The following is a 17,197-nucleotide window of genomic DNA, read 5'->3' as shown; positions in this document are numbered from 1 at the left end:
AGGCACATTTAGAGTTGAACTACACCGACAAATAAATGCGCTTAATACATTGAGCGGATCCAAGGGAGGTGTGTGGAGTTGATCAAGGAGATAGAGAAGATAAGTCAATGAATGGATGGAATGAAGCATTGAACTAAAACATCCCTGGCAGGTTGAAGTGAAATAACACAATAAAGGCGAGTTGAAATTAAAAGCCTGAAACTAAATGAATTATATAGTGCTGCTAAATGATCATTTCAGAGAGCTAGCCTATGTATTGTGGAAAAGCCTCCTCCATCTGCTGCTGTTGTGAGCTGAAGACACAGCCCAGGGGAGGGAGCCTGAGAGCCGTCACTCATCTATCAATATGCTATCTGACCTTTCACATATAGCGCCTAGACAGGACCTAGCATCCGCCATTAACCAGAGTTCACAACACATAGAACCCTGCTGGAGGGCAACAGATTCTTCATCCTCACCCCTTAATCAAGGTATTTTCATTAACAAGATTTAAAAGCTTTGACGGACAGGTCACTGATCCAATCATAAAATGTCCCTGCGCGTCTTCCCAGAGCTTTTCCTGGGGTTCTATCTTTGATCTGAGTCATATGGGCTCAGCTCTGAAACCAGACCCCACAGAGACAGGCCACTGTCCCAAAGTACGGACCTATTTAGCCTAATGGTGCTTTAAAAACCCTATCAGCTTGTTCCCTTCTCTAACATGATAACGAGGCTTGACAGTTTACTTTTCATGCTTTAGAATTTGAACCACTACAGTTCCCTGATGTTAGTCCTACCTTCAGTTGTTGCTAAAAACAGCCATCAAAAGAGTTCCGTTCAAACTTAGCTAGAGGAATGACTGGGCCTAATGGGTGGTGGTGTGATGTGTGTCTGACAGACAGTGGGTTTAGCAGCAGCATCCATCCTGTGCTCTCTGCAGTAAGTAGGTCCACAGAAACTCGAGCACGGCAGTACTGGGCCAGGGGACCTCCACAAGGCCCTGGCTGACTAAGGAGGATCTGCCAGGCGTAGAAACATACTGTGATGCATAATGGAACCAGGAACAATGTGGTGACAAGTACACTCTTATAAAAAAGGGCTCCAAAAGGGTTATTTGGCTGTCCCCATAGGAGAACCCTTTTTGGTTCCAGGTAGAACCCTCTGTGGAAAGGTTTCTAGATGGAACACCAGGGTTCTAACTGCAACCAAAAAGGGTTCTTCAAAGGGTTCACCTATACATTTACATCATTTAGCAGACGCTCTTATCCAGAGCGACTTACAGTAGTGAATGCATACATTTCATACATTTTTTCCCCGTACTGGTCCCCCGTGGGAATCGAACCCACAACCCTGGCGTTGCAAACACCATGCTCTACCAACTGAGCCACACATAGGGACAGCTAAAGAACCCTTTTAGGGTGTAGAAGCTTTTAAACTCATATTTGGGCACCTGGCTGACAAATTGCCTTAAAAATGATATAAATATGATGCTATTAATAGTTATAACCACACTGCACCTGGCTGTGACTGAAATATGACCTGGACATGATGTATATAGCTATTATCTAGCAAAATAACTACTTGTTTTGATCTTCCACGGCGATACCACTGTCTTCGTTCTGAGAGGGCATGTCATGAAACTGTGCCATCGGTGAGCAGCTCCTTAGTACAAAAAGCTTTGATCCAATGCATGAGCCCATGAACTCATTCAGCAAAGTCAGTTCAGAAATATTGTGTATAAAAATATGTTGTATAGAGTTGACGATACAATACATCTGAATAGTGCTGCAGTAATCTAGGTTTTGTGAGGTGAAACCAAGGAAGACAAACAGTATAAACATTTCACACCCAACTAATGACCAAGAGGACATGACAAAGGACTATTTCTGAAACTGAGATGCTACATTGCTCCTGTCGTGACAGGAACCTAAACAGTGGTGTTGTATGGAATGCAGAACGAAGTGTGATTCAGTATAACTACCAGGGTCCAGACAGCAGCCTTGTCAGCCACAAGCTCGGGGGATGTGTAAATGAAGAGAACAGTGAGTCTGTGTTTAGACACGGCATCCTGTGTTGTTAATACAAAGGAGGAGGAACAGGCCTCAGCATTAGGCTACACTACAGGTGGAGTGAAACCAGACTACCCAATTACATCCTACACACTTCAGCCAAGTCTGTTGTTTATGCTGTGAGTGTTATTTTTCTGTATGTACGTTATGGACATAAGAGCACCTTTAAACTTCTCAACGGTCTTATATCATCGAAGACCTCAACAAGTTACCCACAAACGTAACTTGACAATAGAGGATCATGGACCATAGAAATATTCAACTTATTTCATGTCTCCTCTTATGATACAATTACTGCACTTATGTTTCTGTGTGGGTGTCTATGTATATGTCCCTGCCTGTCTTAAACTTCCTGTCCTTAATACACAGCCCTTTAAATCAGGGGGCACGTGTTGTGTAGAGGCTACTTTGTCCACTCTGACCCCACTGTCAGACTCTCCTCACAAACTCCTCCACAGCCCCTTAACGGTCTGGTAAGCAATGCCTCCCGCTGTCCCTCCTCAACGTGAAAACGGGACCTGCTTGCCAGGGGTCCTCACATGGCACAAAAATCACCCTGAGAAATGGCACAGTGTACAGAAGGCCTGACACAGAGTCCAGACTCCCGTGGTGAGATAACAGCAGCTACAGCCTCTCTGCTGCTAACATTCTGGGGCAGCTGTCTTCTCGCATTCTAGTTCCCATCTAAATAAGATATAAATAGAGCAAAAAATCACCAACATCAACAATAACATAGTGGGAAATTTGCTACATAAATTCAAGGGGTCTTAAGTGCTTTGCAAAGTGCTTTGCAAAAGCATCAGCTGAAATTGCACCAATTAGATGCATCACTACTTGAATATGGCGGTCTATTGAATGTTGGCTGCCGTGCACAAGCTTAAGTTGGTGTTCCTGGTGGCATGCTATTGCTGTAACATGCGTTACTCACCATGCATGTCTGTTTCCTGCTTTGGCATATATGGTCTGACATATATGGTCTGACAATATGGTCTGACAATATGGTCTGACGTATATTCCGTCGCTGTCGGATGAAAACCTTGTAACTCAATTTTTTACCATTTGAATATTTTTTACATGTATTGACAGCAGTAACCCCTCAATGTACTCTGAACATTCCATGACTTCAGGACGAAGAAAATGTATTCAAAGTAGGTTGTGAAGTTTTATAATTGTATATTCGTTATTGGGAAAATTTTCCATTTCCTGAGAAGTTTCTGTTTTGAATATAAGACGTTTTCATCCGACAATGACTTTTGCCTTCTGTGTGGAGGCACTTTGTAATTTATTAGCAATGCTCTGTGTTAGTGCTCTTCTCTACATTTGGAAATGTAAAAATAGGACTTCTATTTTGGGACTGATGGTTCTGGCCTGCCAAAATATGTTATACAGAAAGGCAAGCAGGTGAATGAGATGACACTTCAAAGGTGGAGGGAGCTGAAAGAACACCATCCTGCGGTGGCCTAAATCCCAGTATACCTGCTATAAAACACACTCCTTTAATGTTCTGTGTCTGGCTCAGAGTGAAAAGAGAGACTTGAGAGAACATTTTCGAGAAAGGAACATTTTCATAGCCTATCCATTGGAAATGTACAGACATATAGGTATACCTTGTTACCATCCTCCTACCATGTTATTACCACTTTATTATAGGCTGTTGTGTAGACTTGGAATAAAAGAGCCATTCATAAGAAAAAGCATAGAAAACCAGAAGCTGACCGACACCATGAACGTATGTATACAGTCAGACTCAGTGCTGTACATTCTAATGCTGTTAGCCTATAGAATGTACAGTAAAGAAAAGAGAGAACACTGGCTGGCCATCTCATGATGTCTTAAAGTAGCCATTTCACCCTGTTTATCCTCGTTGGTCCACATTTGTACCTCTGTCCCTCACCTTGACCCTGCCCCATACCCTGCCTTAACTGGCCTTCACAGCCAATCACCATGGAATCCTCATAACCACTACTTCCTTTTCTCATTCTCCCATTTCATCATTTCAACATGACATCTCATTATGTTGATCATTATTTATCTGTTCCAGTGAATCCACAACTGATGACAGAGCAACTGTTATTTTTTCAGATAAAAAAAATGATAATTCTGGTGCAGGCTCTGGAATTCTACGGTGAATCTCGCTTTGAGAGAAAGCGTTTAAACTCCCAGATAACAGAACTATTGTATAACTCCCGTCAGTATCGTACCCAACTCAAACCAGAAAACACTATTTTATACTTAAAACATTGTGCACAGAAAGCACCATTGTGTTCCTAAATAAGAAATCAGCAGACTTGCTGACTTTTCACATTATGGCTGAAACAGAATGCTATAGCAACAAAGAGTGCTTACAGCTGTAATGGAAAATAAACCTCATGAATAAACATGTATATTTTAAAGAAATGCTTCCAATCCGAACTGTATTACTCATCACCAGTTGGGATATTTTAAAGACAATGCTAGAAACAAGACCTAAGAAACAAGACCTAAAAAGCAGCTCTAGAATTTTCTGTTGTACTATCCCTCCCTCACGACGCCAGGACAGCGGAGTCAATCACCACCTTCCGGAGACACCTGAAACCCCACCTCTTTAAGGAATACCTAGGATAGGATAAAGTAATCCTTCTAACCCCCCCCCCTTAAAAGATTTAGATGCACTATTGTAAAGTGGTTGTTCCACTGGATATTATAAGGTGAATGCACCAATTTGTAAGTCGCTCTGGATAAGAGCGTCTGCTAAATGACTTAAATGTAAATGTAAATGTACTATTCTATTTCAAGCCAGTTAAGGTGCTTTGATTGGTAATGCTCATGTCCTGCTCAGATGCACATATTTTCATATCCACAGTTCCCTGCACCATCCAAAGGAGATGTTGGGGTTTGTGCGACAAAATACTCTGGCCTTACTGTTGTCACAGAGGGACTCAAACACAGAATGGTTATGTGCTTATAGATTTGATTTTGACCGTTGGTTAGCAGCATACTTGCCATAGTACTTGAACACTGTAAATGAGTGAGAATTTTCTATCCAATACGAGAGGTCTCTTGTCCACTTTTTTCTTTTTTTAAGCGGTGGATCAGCTTTAAAATTGCGGATAGAATATTGCTTCCATCAATGTAATTGTCTGAATCATTTCCGATCCCCCATATATTTTTGGGGTAAATATATATCCATATACATACATACACATATATATATATATATATATATATATATATATATATATATATATATATGTGTATATATATATATTGAGCAGTGTATATATATAAATATACACTGCTCAAAAAAATAAAGGGAACACTTAAACAACACTATGTAACTCCAAGTCAATCACACTTCTATGAAATCAAACTGTCCACATAGGAAGCAACACTGATTGACAATAAATTTCACATGCTGTTGTGCAAATGGAATAGACAACAGGTGGAAATTATAGGCAATTAGCAAGACACCCCCAATAAAGGAGTGGTTCTGCAGGTGGGGACCACAGACCACTTCTCAGTTCCTATGCTTCCTGGCTGATGTTTTGGTCACTTTTGAATGCTGGCGGTGCTTTCACTCTAGTGGTAGCATGAGACGGAGTCTACAACCCACACAAGTGGCTCAGGTAGTGAAACTCATCCAGGATGGCACATCAATGCGAGCTGTGGCAAGAAGGTTTGCTGTGTCTGTCAGCGTAGTGTCCAGAGCATGGAGGCGCTACCAGGAGACAGGCCAGTACATCAGGAGACGTGGAGGAGGCAGTAGGAGGGCAACAACCCAGCAGCAGGACCGCTACCTCCGCCTTTGTGCAAGGAGGAGCAGGAGAAGCACTGCCAGAGCCCCGCAAAATGACCTCCAGCAGGCCACAAATGTGCATGTGTCTGCTCAAACGGTCAGAAACAGACTCCATGAGGGTGGTATGAGGGCCCGACGTCCACAGGTGGAGGTTGTGCTTACAGCCCAACACCGTGCAGGACGTTTGGCATTTGCCAGAGAACAGCAAGATTGGCAAATTCGCCACTGGCGCCCTGTGCTCTTCACAGATGAAAGCAGGTTCACACTGAGCACGTGACAGACGTGACAGAGTCTGGAGATGCCGTGGAGAACGTTCTGCTGCCTGCAACATCCTCCAGCATGACCGGTTTGGCGGTGGGTCAGTCATGGTGTGGGGTGGCATTTCTTTGGGGGGCCGCACAGCCCTCCATGTGCTCGCCAGAGGTAGCCTGACTGCCATTAGGTACCGAGATGAGATCCTCAGACCCCTTGTGAGACCATATGCTGGTGCGGTTGGCCCTGGGTTTCTCCTAATGCAAGACAATGCTAGACCTCATGTGGCTGGAGTGTGTCAGCAGTTCCTGCAAGAGGAAGGCATTGATGCTATGGACTGGCCCGCCCGTTCCCCAGACCTGAATCCAATTGAGCACATCTGGGACATCATGTCTCGCTCCATCCACCAACGCCACGTTGCACCACAGACTGTCCAGGAGTTGGCGGATGCTTTAGTCCAGGTCTGGGTGGAGATCCCTCAAGAGACCATCCGCCACCTCATCAGGAGCATGCCCAGGCATTGTAGGGAGGTCATACAGGCACGTGGAGGCCACACACACTACTGAGCCTCATTTTGACTTGTTTTAAGGACATTACATCAAAGTTGGATCAGCCTGTAGTGTGGTTTTCCACTTTAATTTTGAGTGTAACTCCAAATCCAGACCTCCATGGGTTGATAAATTGGATTTCCATTGATTATTTTTGTGTGATTTTGTTGTCAGCACATTCAACTATGTAAAGAAAAAAGTATTTAATAAGATTATTTCTTTCATTCAGATCTAGGATGTGTTGTTTAAGTGTTCCCTTTATTTTTTTGAGCAGTATATATACATATATATATATACACATATATGTATATATATGTGCTCGTTACCTGAATAAAAGACACCAGGGAGACAGAAATCTTTCTGATTGAGAGGGGGTCAAATACTTATTTCCCTCATTAAAATGCAAATGAATTTATAACATTTTTGACATGCGTTTTTCTGGATATTTTTGTTGTTATTCTGTCTCTCACTGTTCAAATAAACCTACCATTAAAATTATAGACTGATCCTTTACAAAATCAGCAGGGGATCAAATACTTTTTTCCCCCACTGTGTATATATATATATATATATATATATACAGAGTTGAAGTCTGAAGTTTACATACACTTAGATTGGAGTCATTAAATCTCATTTTTCAACCACTCCACAAGTTTCTTGTTAACAAACTATAGTTTTGGCAAGTTGGTTAGGACATCTACTTTGTGCATGACACAAGTAATTTTTCCAACAATTGTTTACAGACAGATTATTTCACTTCATATCTCACTGTATCACAATTACAGTGGGTCAGAAGTTTACATACACTAAGTTGACTGTGCCTTTAAACAGCTTGGAAAATTCCAGAAAATGATGTCATGGCTTTAGAAGCTTCTGATAGGCTAATTGACATCATTTGAGTCAATTGGATGTGTACTGTGGATGTATTTCAAGGCCTACCTTCAAACTCAGTGCCTCTTTGCTTGACATCATGGGAAAATCAAAAGAAATCAGCCAAAATATTGTAGACCTCCACAAGTCTGGTTCATCCTTGGGAGCAATTTCCAAACGCCTGAAGGTACCACGTTCATCTGTACAAACAATAGTACGCATGTATAAACACCATGGGACCACGCAGCCGTCACACCACTCAGGAAGAAGACACATTCTGTCTCCTAGAGATGAACGTACTTTAGTGCGAAAAGTGCAAATCAATCCCAGAACAACAGCAAAGGACCTTGTGAAGATCCTGGAGGAAACAGGACATCATTTTCTGGAATTTTCCAAGCTGTTTAAAGGCACAGTCAACTTCTGACCCACTGGAATTGTGATACCGTGAATTATAAGTGAAATAATCTGTCTGTAAACAATTGTTGGAAAAATTACTTGTGTCACGCACAAAGTAGATGTCCTAACCGACTTGCCAAAACTATAGTTTGTTAACAAGAATTTTGTGGAGTGGTTGAAAAACAAGTTTTAATGACTCCGACCTAAGTGTATGTAAACTTCCGACTTCAACTGTACCACTTGGATCCTGTTTCAGTAATAATGAAATCAGACCTTCTTGTTGCGTGTCCAATAATTTACCGTTTATATAGGAGTTGTTAAAACATGCTAATAATGGTCCTCTGAGTATATCAAAAACAGTTTGGTACGATATTTGCATTTCTACTAAGTAAACCTCCAATTGGTCCCCACTATTCCACCCGCTAAAACCGCTCCTCATCCCGAGTTGTCATCCCAATGCCTGGCAGATGACCCCCGACCCCCCGGATCCCATTGCCCCGGAGAGACCGGGACCCATCCTTCAATAAGAGCACACAGTGCCACCCACAGAACAGAAGCAGATCAACCGCCAAATTCATGGCAGTCTCTTTGGGGGTGCCACAGGGTTCAATTCGCGGGCCGACTCTCTTCTCTGTAAACATCAATGATGTCACTCTTGCTGCTGGTGATTCTCTGATCCACCTCTACGCAGACGACACCATTCTGTATACCTCTGGCCCTTCTGTGGACACGCTGTTAACAAACCTCCAGACGAGCTTCAATGCCATAGAACACTCCTTCCATGGCCTCCAACTGCTCTTAAATGCAAGTAAAACTAAATGCATGCTCTTTAACCGATCGCTGCCTACACCTGCCCGCCCATCTAGCATCACTACTCTGGACGGTTGTGACTTATGAATATGTGGACAACTACAAATACCTAGGTGTCTGGTTAGACTGTAAATTCTCCTTCCAGACTCACATTAAACATCTCCAATCCAAAATGAAATCTAGCATCGGCTTCCTATTTCGCAACAAAGCATCCTTCACTCATGCCACCAAACATACCCTCGTAAAACTGACTATCCTACCGATCCTTGACTTCAGCGATGTAATTTACAAAATAGCCTCCAACACTCTTCTCAGCAAATTGGATGTAGTCTATCACAGTGCCATCACCAAAGCCCCATATACTACCTACCATTGCGATCTGTATGCTCTCGTTGGCTGGCCCTTGCTTCATATCTGTCGCCAAACCCACTGGGTCCAGGTCATCTATAAGTCTTTGCTAGGTAAAGCCCCGCCTTATCTCAGCTCACTGGTCACCATAGCAGCACCCACCCGTAGCATGCGCTCCAGCCGGTATATTTCACTGGTCATCCCCAAAGCCAACTCCTCCTTTGGCCGCCTTTCCATCCAGTTTTCTGCTGCCAATGACTGGAACAAATTGCAAAAATCACTGAAGCTGGAGTCTTATATCTCCCTCACTAACTTTAAGCATCAGCTGTAAGAGCAGCTTACCGATCATTGCACCTGTACACAGCCCATCTGTAAATAGCACACCCAACTACCTCATCCCCATATTCTTTATTTTTTTTTGCTCCTTTGCACCCCAGTATCTCTACTTGCACATTCATCTTCTACAGATATATCACTCCAGTGTTTAATTGCTAAATTGTAATTATTTCGCCACTATGGCCTATTTATTTCCTTACCTCCCTAATCTTACGACATTTGCACACACTGTATATAGATTTTTCTATTGTGTTATTGACTGTACGTTTGTTTATCCCATGTGTAACTCTGTGTTGTCTGTGTCGCACGGCTTTGCTTTATCTTGGCCAGGTCGCAGTTGTAAATGAGAACTTGTTCTCAACTGGCCTACCTGGTTAAATAAAGGTGAAATAAATGTTTTTTTTTTTTAAATCCATCGCCCTCGCCTGAATTTGTATTATATATAGCCATTAAAAAATAATTATATATATTTTCAAAATCCTGTTTATCTTGTTTTTCATAATTTGCAATTCATATTTGTAGTAATGTAGGCAGTCTCTTGTCCACTTTCCCTTTTGACTCAGTCTCTCCATTTTTTTATTTTTTTTATTTAACCTTTATTTAACTAATTCACTTAGTACCACCTGGATTTCATATAAGGATTAGACAATATTATATCCCTCTCTCCCATATAGGCAATATACTGCACCAAATAGGACAGTAAGTAGATAATATATAAACATATAGACCTGCACATTGACACCTAGGTTCTCTAACCAGATTCTAAGCTGAGCATCATCAATCAAATGTATTTATAAAGCCCTTCTTACATCAGCTGATGTCACAAAATGCTGTACAGAAACCCAGCCTAAAACCCCAAACAGCAAGCAATGCAGGTGTAGAAGCATCAGGGCTTGATTTATAGTACACAGTCCACTGTGACAGCCATGCTGGCATCAAGAGCACACAGAAGCATTTCCCATCAATTTCACAGCAGATAGCACACTGTCCACTGCCCGCACAGTAATATATTTTTTAATAGTCTCCTCAAGATATAAAATACAAGGCTACATGACTGCCTTCAGAGAGACAAAACCAAATTGGTATTGGCATGCATTTTTGTCAGCTAGCCTATAAGCTCCTGACCTGAAAGCCACCCCTCACTGATGATGAGGACAAAATATTTAACGTGTCCATCATGTGACACCAGACCAGACAAATAAAAATATGCAAATACAAACATTTTGTACAGAAAAGTATTAAGTCATTATATCAGTCTCTAATCACCAAGTGTGGATACTAGGATTGCTTGAGAAGCCAATATTTTCCTGTTTTAACCCCTCATTCAGTGCATCACTTAGGTCACCTTCCATCGAATGCTGTACATCCACTGCTAACAGATCAGAGGACCACTTTGTTCAATAGAGCGGACACTGTAGACTAGTGCTGAGCGATTAGTGCTTTTTGAGGTCGGTTTGGTTTCGGTTCGATTAAAAAATTATAACAGTTTTCGATTTTGGTTTTGTTCATTTTTTTTAAAGTGCATGTGGGTTGAATGCTGTAACAACACAGAATAAAACAATTAATAACAATTAAGTCCCATAATGGTAGTGACTGCCCATTACTGCTTATAATTTATTAACCATCATTTATTCACTTTACTTTAATAAAATATTTCAGTTGTTGTGTATATTAAATGTGTTTTATTTGATGACTTCAATATTTCATTCTAAGTCATCTCATCTCTGTAGAGCTGCTGGCTATGCTGTCTGACAAAATCACTATTTTAGTAGTTCTTCAAAGTAAATAAGGCATACTTTTATGACTGCTGAATACCAACTATCAATCCCTTAGCTAATGTATTTCAGGTAGAGATACCTCAAGAAGCAACTGCTCTCCAGACTCTATCTCTCTCAATCGCTCATTCTTCTCTCTTTTAGGTAGCAGGCATAAAAGAAACACGGACCGGACAAGTAGGCGTGCAATGGATTATGGCCATTGTAGTTCATTACCACGTTTTCTGTGCTAAACTACGTTGAATATTGGCCTGTTGGAAACTACAACTCCCTACTACATCGCACATTTCGGGCTTGATCTGATTTATCTCTAGAGAAACTGCACATTGTGCATATTGAGCTCACAGACAAAAACAGAATTCAATGGGATTCACATAATTGAACCGATGACGGTCAATTACTTAGTTAAAAAAACTAAAAATAACTGAAATTACAGTTAATCGCTCAGCACCACTGTAGACACAAGTTCTTGCCATCTGAAGGTAACGGCATGTGTGAGATTTGCTAACAAGGTCTCTAGAGAGTTAGAATTGCCAAACATCCGCTAAATTGGTTCAAATGAAATACTTTTAAGACACAACATATTGATCATTAAAGGTTAAAGTATAAAAGACACTGATTAATTCAGTTCTGTCCCAGCATCAGGGCCAGAAGACCACTGACACCCCAATAAAGTCAGCTCATATCACCATCATGTGGTTATAAGTAGGTACTACATCTACAGCCCATTGTTTGCGATGGTAAGGTTGCTGCAGAATGCAGTATTACTTTGTAGATATTATTGCTCACCTGGTGTTGAAGAGAGGGTCGTTATAGATGAATAGAGGGTGCATCACTGTACGCTCCCGAGATAGAAACACACCCTGGTTGTGAGGAGCCATGACTCTGCCCTCCTGGTTTCGACAGCTCCTCAACGCAGGCTGATCTGTAAGAGATAATAGAATAATAACAATGAGTGAAAGCATCCATAATATTCAAACTAATTATACCATCAGATGAAGAAATACTGGTGTGACAACACACTTCATTTTCCCCAGATGATGAATTAAATCATGTTACAATATGCCACTTCATCATTCATTCCTTTGTTTAGGCCTAAACACCAGAAATTGAACATGTAAACAAAAATACAAACAAAATGCTGATTACCCTTTCTCTATTGTTTTCTTCATTTAACTAATTGGGACAATGGACTGTCTGGCACTGATGCAGGGGCCATGTGTTACAACATATCCAACTGGACAGACAATAATCTCTTCACTGCTGTGGCTTACAGTTGCTATTTTGTCCCAGTTCTTAGGTAGTTTAGTACGGGTTAAAACCTCCTGCTAACATTAACACATGAAACTGACAAAAAATTACATATTTTGTGATTTAAAGACTGTGATTTACTGTACCTTCAATATCCAGTAGAAAACAGGTTAGCAAGTGTGGATACGCCTCTTCCAGAACAGAGCAGAAAGCACAGAAGGCCCCAGGGCCCTTCAAAGACAACTTGTCCAGAAATATCTCTGCCCTTTTCTTATTGGTGTCATAACCCAGGATTTCCTTGCATTCCACCAGAGAGAACACCCTGCCATACACAAGGTATGGCAGCACCTTGTTGACATCCAGCTCCTTCAGTAACCGCTCCCTATGGTGTCTCAGGATTTTGGCAGCCCACGTTTTCTTATTTTTGCCAGATGGTCTCCGGCCGCTCATCTGCTTCTTCACAAACCAATTCCGAGTATCACTGCCCAGCATTTTGAGGTTGTATAAAATTACTTTTTCTTTAACAACACTTCTCTCTTAGCAAAAGTCAATTGGATGGTAGCACATATTCTACAAATGTGGAGGTTGCCATGCCAAATATTTCCATAATGGTGACTATGTTTCCACTAGACATAATACCTCTAGACAGGAAGGTCGACAGTCTGGACATGGACAAAAAATTAGCTTGGTGCTTATGTTGTTAAGAGGATTATCATACTATGTATAGACCTTCACAAACTGCTCACCATGAAAATACAGCACTCAGACCAATTTACTATTTGGCTTTGTTATAACAGACCAATAGCCTATTCATAATTTTTATATTTGTAATACTTGTCTATTTAAAATCCGTCTATAGTCTCTATAAAATCAGGCTGGGCACTGCATATTTGTTTATTGCCATGCTGTCATTGTTCTCTCTTTTCATGTCCCGACAGTGAGTTGAGGAGCTGTGATTGTGTTAAAGGATTTATTTGGCTTAAGCTACCCGACAGTAGCCTGTGAGTTTGGGGTCAATAAACCGTCAGTTCGAGAACTGGTGTGGATACTAGATTATCGAGATGATAAGAGTACCAACCTTTTTTACCGCCAAGATGTCCATGCTGCGCTGCTCGCGCCCTCGAATGGCAACATCCGGAACGCGGCCGATCATTGACGTCATCCTCACCTTGATGATTTACTCAACATCAAGGTTTTCTGATCAACAAGGACAAACATTTTATAAACACCATTTATTTATTTTAAAAAAAACTGAAATCTTTGGACAGTCATTGTGCAAAGTATGTTCACAAATAGAACGGCATGGTTCTCAAATAGTGTGAGACGAGGAAGCCGTTGGTTTTGGGGTAAGTTAGCTAGCTAGCTCAAGGCTAACTTACTTAGCTACACTTGAATAAAATAACGTATTTGGGATAACGTTACCAGTTTCATAATTTATTGAGAGCAAAAAAAAATCAATTTCAGTATCTGAGGGTGGAGGTATTACAAGTTGGGAGACAGCAGACTACCTTTTCAGTGAGGATGCCGCCTGTCCTGATACAGAAAGGTAACGTTAGGCTAGCTAGACTTGAAATCATTGGCCACTTTAATAAATGGATCACTAACGTTAGTCACTTTAATAATGTTTACATATCTTGCATTACTCATCTCACATGTATATACTGTATTGTATACCATCTATTGCATCTTGCCTATGCTGCTCAGCCATTGCTCATCCATATATGTATATATTCTTATTCCATCCCTTTACTTAGATTTGTGTGTATTAGGTAGTTGTTGTGGAATTGTTAGATTACTGTTAGATATTACTGCACTGTCAGGAACTAGAAGAACAAGCATTTCGCTACACTCGCAATAACATCTGCTAACCATGTGTATGTGACCAATACAATTTGATTTAGCTAACGTTAGCTATGCACATGTAGCTAGACAGTTATCTAGTCAAGTATTTATTCATGAACTATTGTGACTCCATACCATCCAGATTAAGTCTTACTTATTTGTCAAATAAAATAGCCACTTCGGATGTTGCTTTTGTTTTCTCTTGTTTGTACCTTTGATAAGCCCAGCTGATCATGTTTTACTCTTCTTGTTCACTGATTTTCCTCCGCATAATGTGACCGTTTTTGTCCTGATTCCTGCATGCTGTGTCACTGTCATAGGCCCGCCCCTAGGGGGCATGGTTTATTCGTCAGCAGTGCATCCAGGAAATATAAATCGAAATGTAGACCCTTTGACTTACTTTTGTTTATTTATTTCAGGATATTTGAGAGTGTGGACTATGCTGAGAACAGGCTAACAGTTTTTCACAGCTTCTATCTAGCTGCCTGTGAGAAATGCCACAGTGTCAAGTCGGTGTGCATCGGTCATTATGTGCTGCCTCCTATCTCTGTCCAGGAGGGTAAGTAGATAATATACCAGCTTTCATTCCCTTGCATTTTGCATGACAGTCATAATGCAATTTATTTCCCATAATAATATTCTCCATAACACTGAAAAATATGCACACAAAATATCTAAATATTTACCTTTTCAGTGGTGAAAGCAGTGGTTGGGAGATTTATTTGGGAGCAGGAGGATAATGCAAAGGCTGTTGATACAGAGGTAAAATATGCTCTTCATCTTAGTTTCAATTTAGTGAGTCATAATTTGTTCACTTTAAGCACAATTCATTTGTATATGTATTGTATTTCTATTGTAAGGATTCAGATGACAGACTGGCATTGGGCAATAGGCAGAAGGAAGAAGACTACAGTGGAGGTTGCTGTGATCACACAGACATCAATAGTTGGTATGTACTGCATGTTGTATGGGTCTCCTGATCAGCTACTAATTTTGAGGGGTTCCCCTTCATCTACACTGATTGAAGTGGAATTAACAAGTGACATCAATAAGGGGTCATAGCTTTCACCTGGATTCACCTGGTCAGTCTATGTCATGGAAAGAGCAGGTGTCCTTAATGTTTTCTACACTCAGTATATAAATAATTGGTCCAGAACAGAGCATGTTTTTTTTTTAAATTACCAGTAAGGGTCATATTTTCCTATGCAATGGTTACAACTATTCAGTATAATGTGCTCACACTAAACAATATACTATTTTTATGAAATAGCCACGAGGTACCCTTTCTGGATACTCCGGATACTCCACAAAGAGAGGGGGCTCTGTGTTGCGAAGTACAACATTACCCAGTTAATAACATGGTTACAGGTAAAACAAATACTTATCACCCAGCATTCTTACAACTATCCTTATTATGTGCTTTCCATATGAATGTATTATCAATTATAGAAATACACCCTTTCTGGAATAATGGAAACGTTTATAATGTAACAATGTTTATTCTATTTGAAGGATATGTCAGTATTGATGAACTGAGGACTTATTCAGGAGAACTTCAAGACTTCCTACCAGGCCATTGTGGTTCTTCAGTCTCTAAAAAAAGGCGCTCCACAGTAGATATTGCTTAATGTCATATTACAAGGATACAGATCACAGGGATAATTAATAGTAACACTTTTTATTGGAGAAGAAGAAATACAGTATGGGATGTTAAATGGAAGATTTAGCAGGATCGCTAAACAGTGTTGTCCCTTTTTCACTATTCACCATTGTTTTAGTTGTTGAATTATATATATATATATTATTTAACCTATTGAATTAAAAAGAGTTTACGTACATATATTTTTATTTACACAGACATGATGAGATATACAGTGTGTTATGAATCAGAAATATCTGTCTCGGCTTCATTCACTTTTCCCAGCAAAATGAAGTCCAAACCCTGCATGAAGCATATAAAATGAAAACTAAATGGTTACCAATACATACATATAGCACACCTGAACCAGACTGGTTTGCAGTCAATACTTATACAACACATTGAAGAACAAACACAAGTTCCATACTTGAATCAGTAGATATTTTGACCCAGCCTTTTGCTTGTTACCTTCCAATTTATTTTTATTTTATTTAACTAGGCAAGTCAGTTAAGAACAAATTCTTATTTACAATGACGGCCTACCAATAGGCAAAAGGCCTTCTGCGGGGACGGGGGCTGGGATTAAAATTATAGGACAAAACACACATCACGACAAGAGAGACAACACTACATAAAAAGAGATAGCATGGCAGCAACACATGACAACACAGCATCAGCATGGTAGCAACACAACAGAACAACAACATGGTAGCAACACAACATGGCAGCAGCACAAAACAGGGTCCAAACATTATTTGGCACAGACAACAGCACAAAGGGCAAGAAGGTAGAGACAACAATACATCACACAAAGCTGCCACAACTGTAAGTAAGCGTGTCCATGATTGAGTCTTTGAATTAAGAGATGTAGGTAAAACTGTCCAGTTGAGTGTTTGTTGCAGCTCGTTTCAGTTGCTAGCTGCAGCGAACTGAAAAGACGAGCGACCCAGGGATGTGTGTGCTTTGGGGACCTTTAACAGAATGTGACTGGCATAACGGGTGTTGTATGTGGAGGATGAGGGCTGCAGTAAATATCTCAGATAGGGGGGAGTGAGGCCTAAGAGGGTTTATAAATAAGCATCAACCGGTGCGTCTTGCGATGAATATACAGAGATTACCAGTTTACAGAGGAGTATAGAGTGCAGTGATCTGTCCTATAAGGAGCATTGGTGGCAAATCTGATGGCCGAATGGTGAAGAACATCTAGCCGCTCGAGAGCACCCTTACCTGCCAATCTATAAATTACGTCTCCATAATCTAGCATGGGTAGGATGGTCATCTGAATCAGGGTTAGTTTTGCAGCTGGG

The 17,197-nt window shown here is 40.7% G+C and overlaps 2 protein-coding genes across 14 annotated transcripts in view; one reads left to right on the top strand and one right to left on the bottom strand.

Moving 5' to 3' along the window:
* The window catches only part of tjp1a (tight junction protein 1a), a 185,345-nt gene extending 171,763 nt beyond the window's left edge, over positions 1–13,582 (bottom strand). For 12 of the 13 annotated variants that reach the window (XM_014175455.3, XM_082969445.1, XM_082969446.1 and 9 more), the window contains exons 1-2: positions 12,556–12,916; positions 11,948–12,083 (exon numbers count right to left, since the gene is read on the bottom strand). In XM_014175455.3, coding sequence (XP_014030930.3) covers positions 11,948–12,083; positions 12,556–12,901 — 482 coding nt within the window. In that variant the 5' untranslated portion in view covers positions 12,902–12,916. Of the gene's footprint in view, positions 1–11,947; positions 12,084–12,555; positions 12,917–13,487 lie in introns of those variants that run through there. The other variant, XM_082969451.1, reaches the window with a different exon arrangement.
* Positions 13,583–13,671: 89 nt separating this feature from the next.
* Positions 13,672–16,052, top strand: terb2 (telomere repeat binding bouquet formation protein 2). The gene is made up of 7 exons (XM_014175465.3): positions 13,672–13,755; positions 13,874–13,955; positions 14,671–14,810; positions 14,946–15,013; positions 15,112–15,200; positions 15,522–15,619; positions 15,764–16,052. Exons 1-7 carry the CDS (start codon positions 13,692–13,694, stop codon positions 15,877–15,879), a joined length of 657 nt encoding a protein of 218 aa, XP_014030940.1. The 5' UTR covers positions 13,672–13,691; the 3' UTR covers positions 15,880–16,052.
* Positions 16,053–17,197: the final 1,145 nt, after the last annotated feature.

This window comes from Salmo salar, chromosome 26 (genome assembly GCF_965601325.2).
Source record: "Salmo salar chromosome 26, fSalSal1, whole genome shotgun sequence".
Lineage (NCBI taxonomy): Eukaryota > Metazoa > Chordata > Actinopteri > Salmoniformes > Salmonidae > Salmo > Salmo salar.
This window is presented reverse-complemented; position numbering and strand designations above follow the sequence as displayed.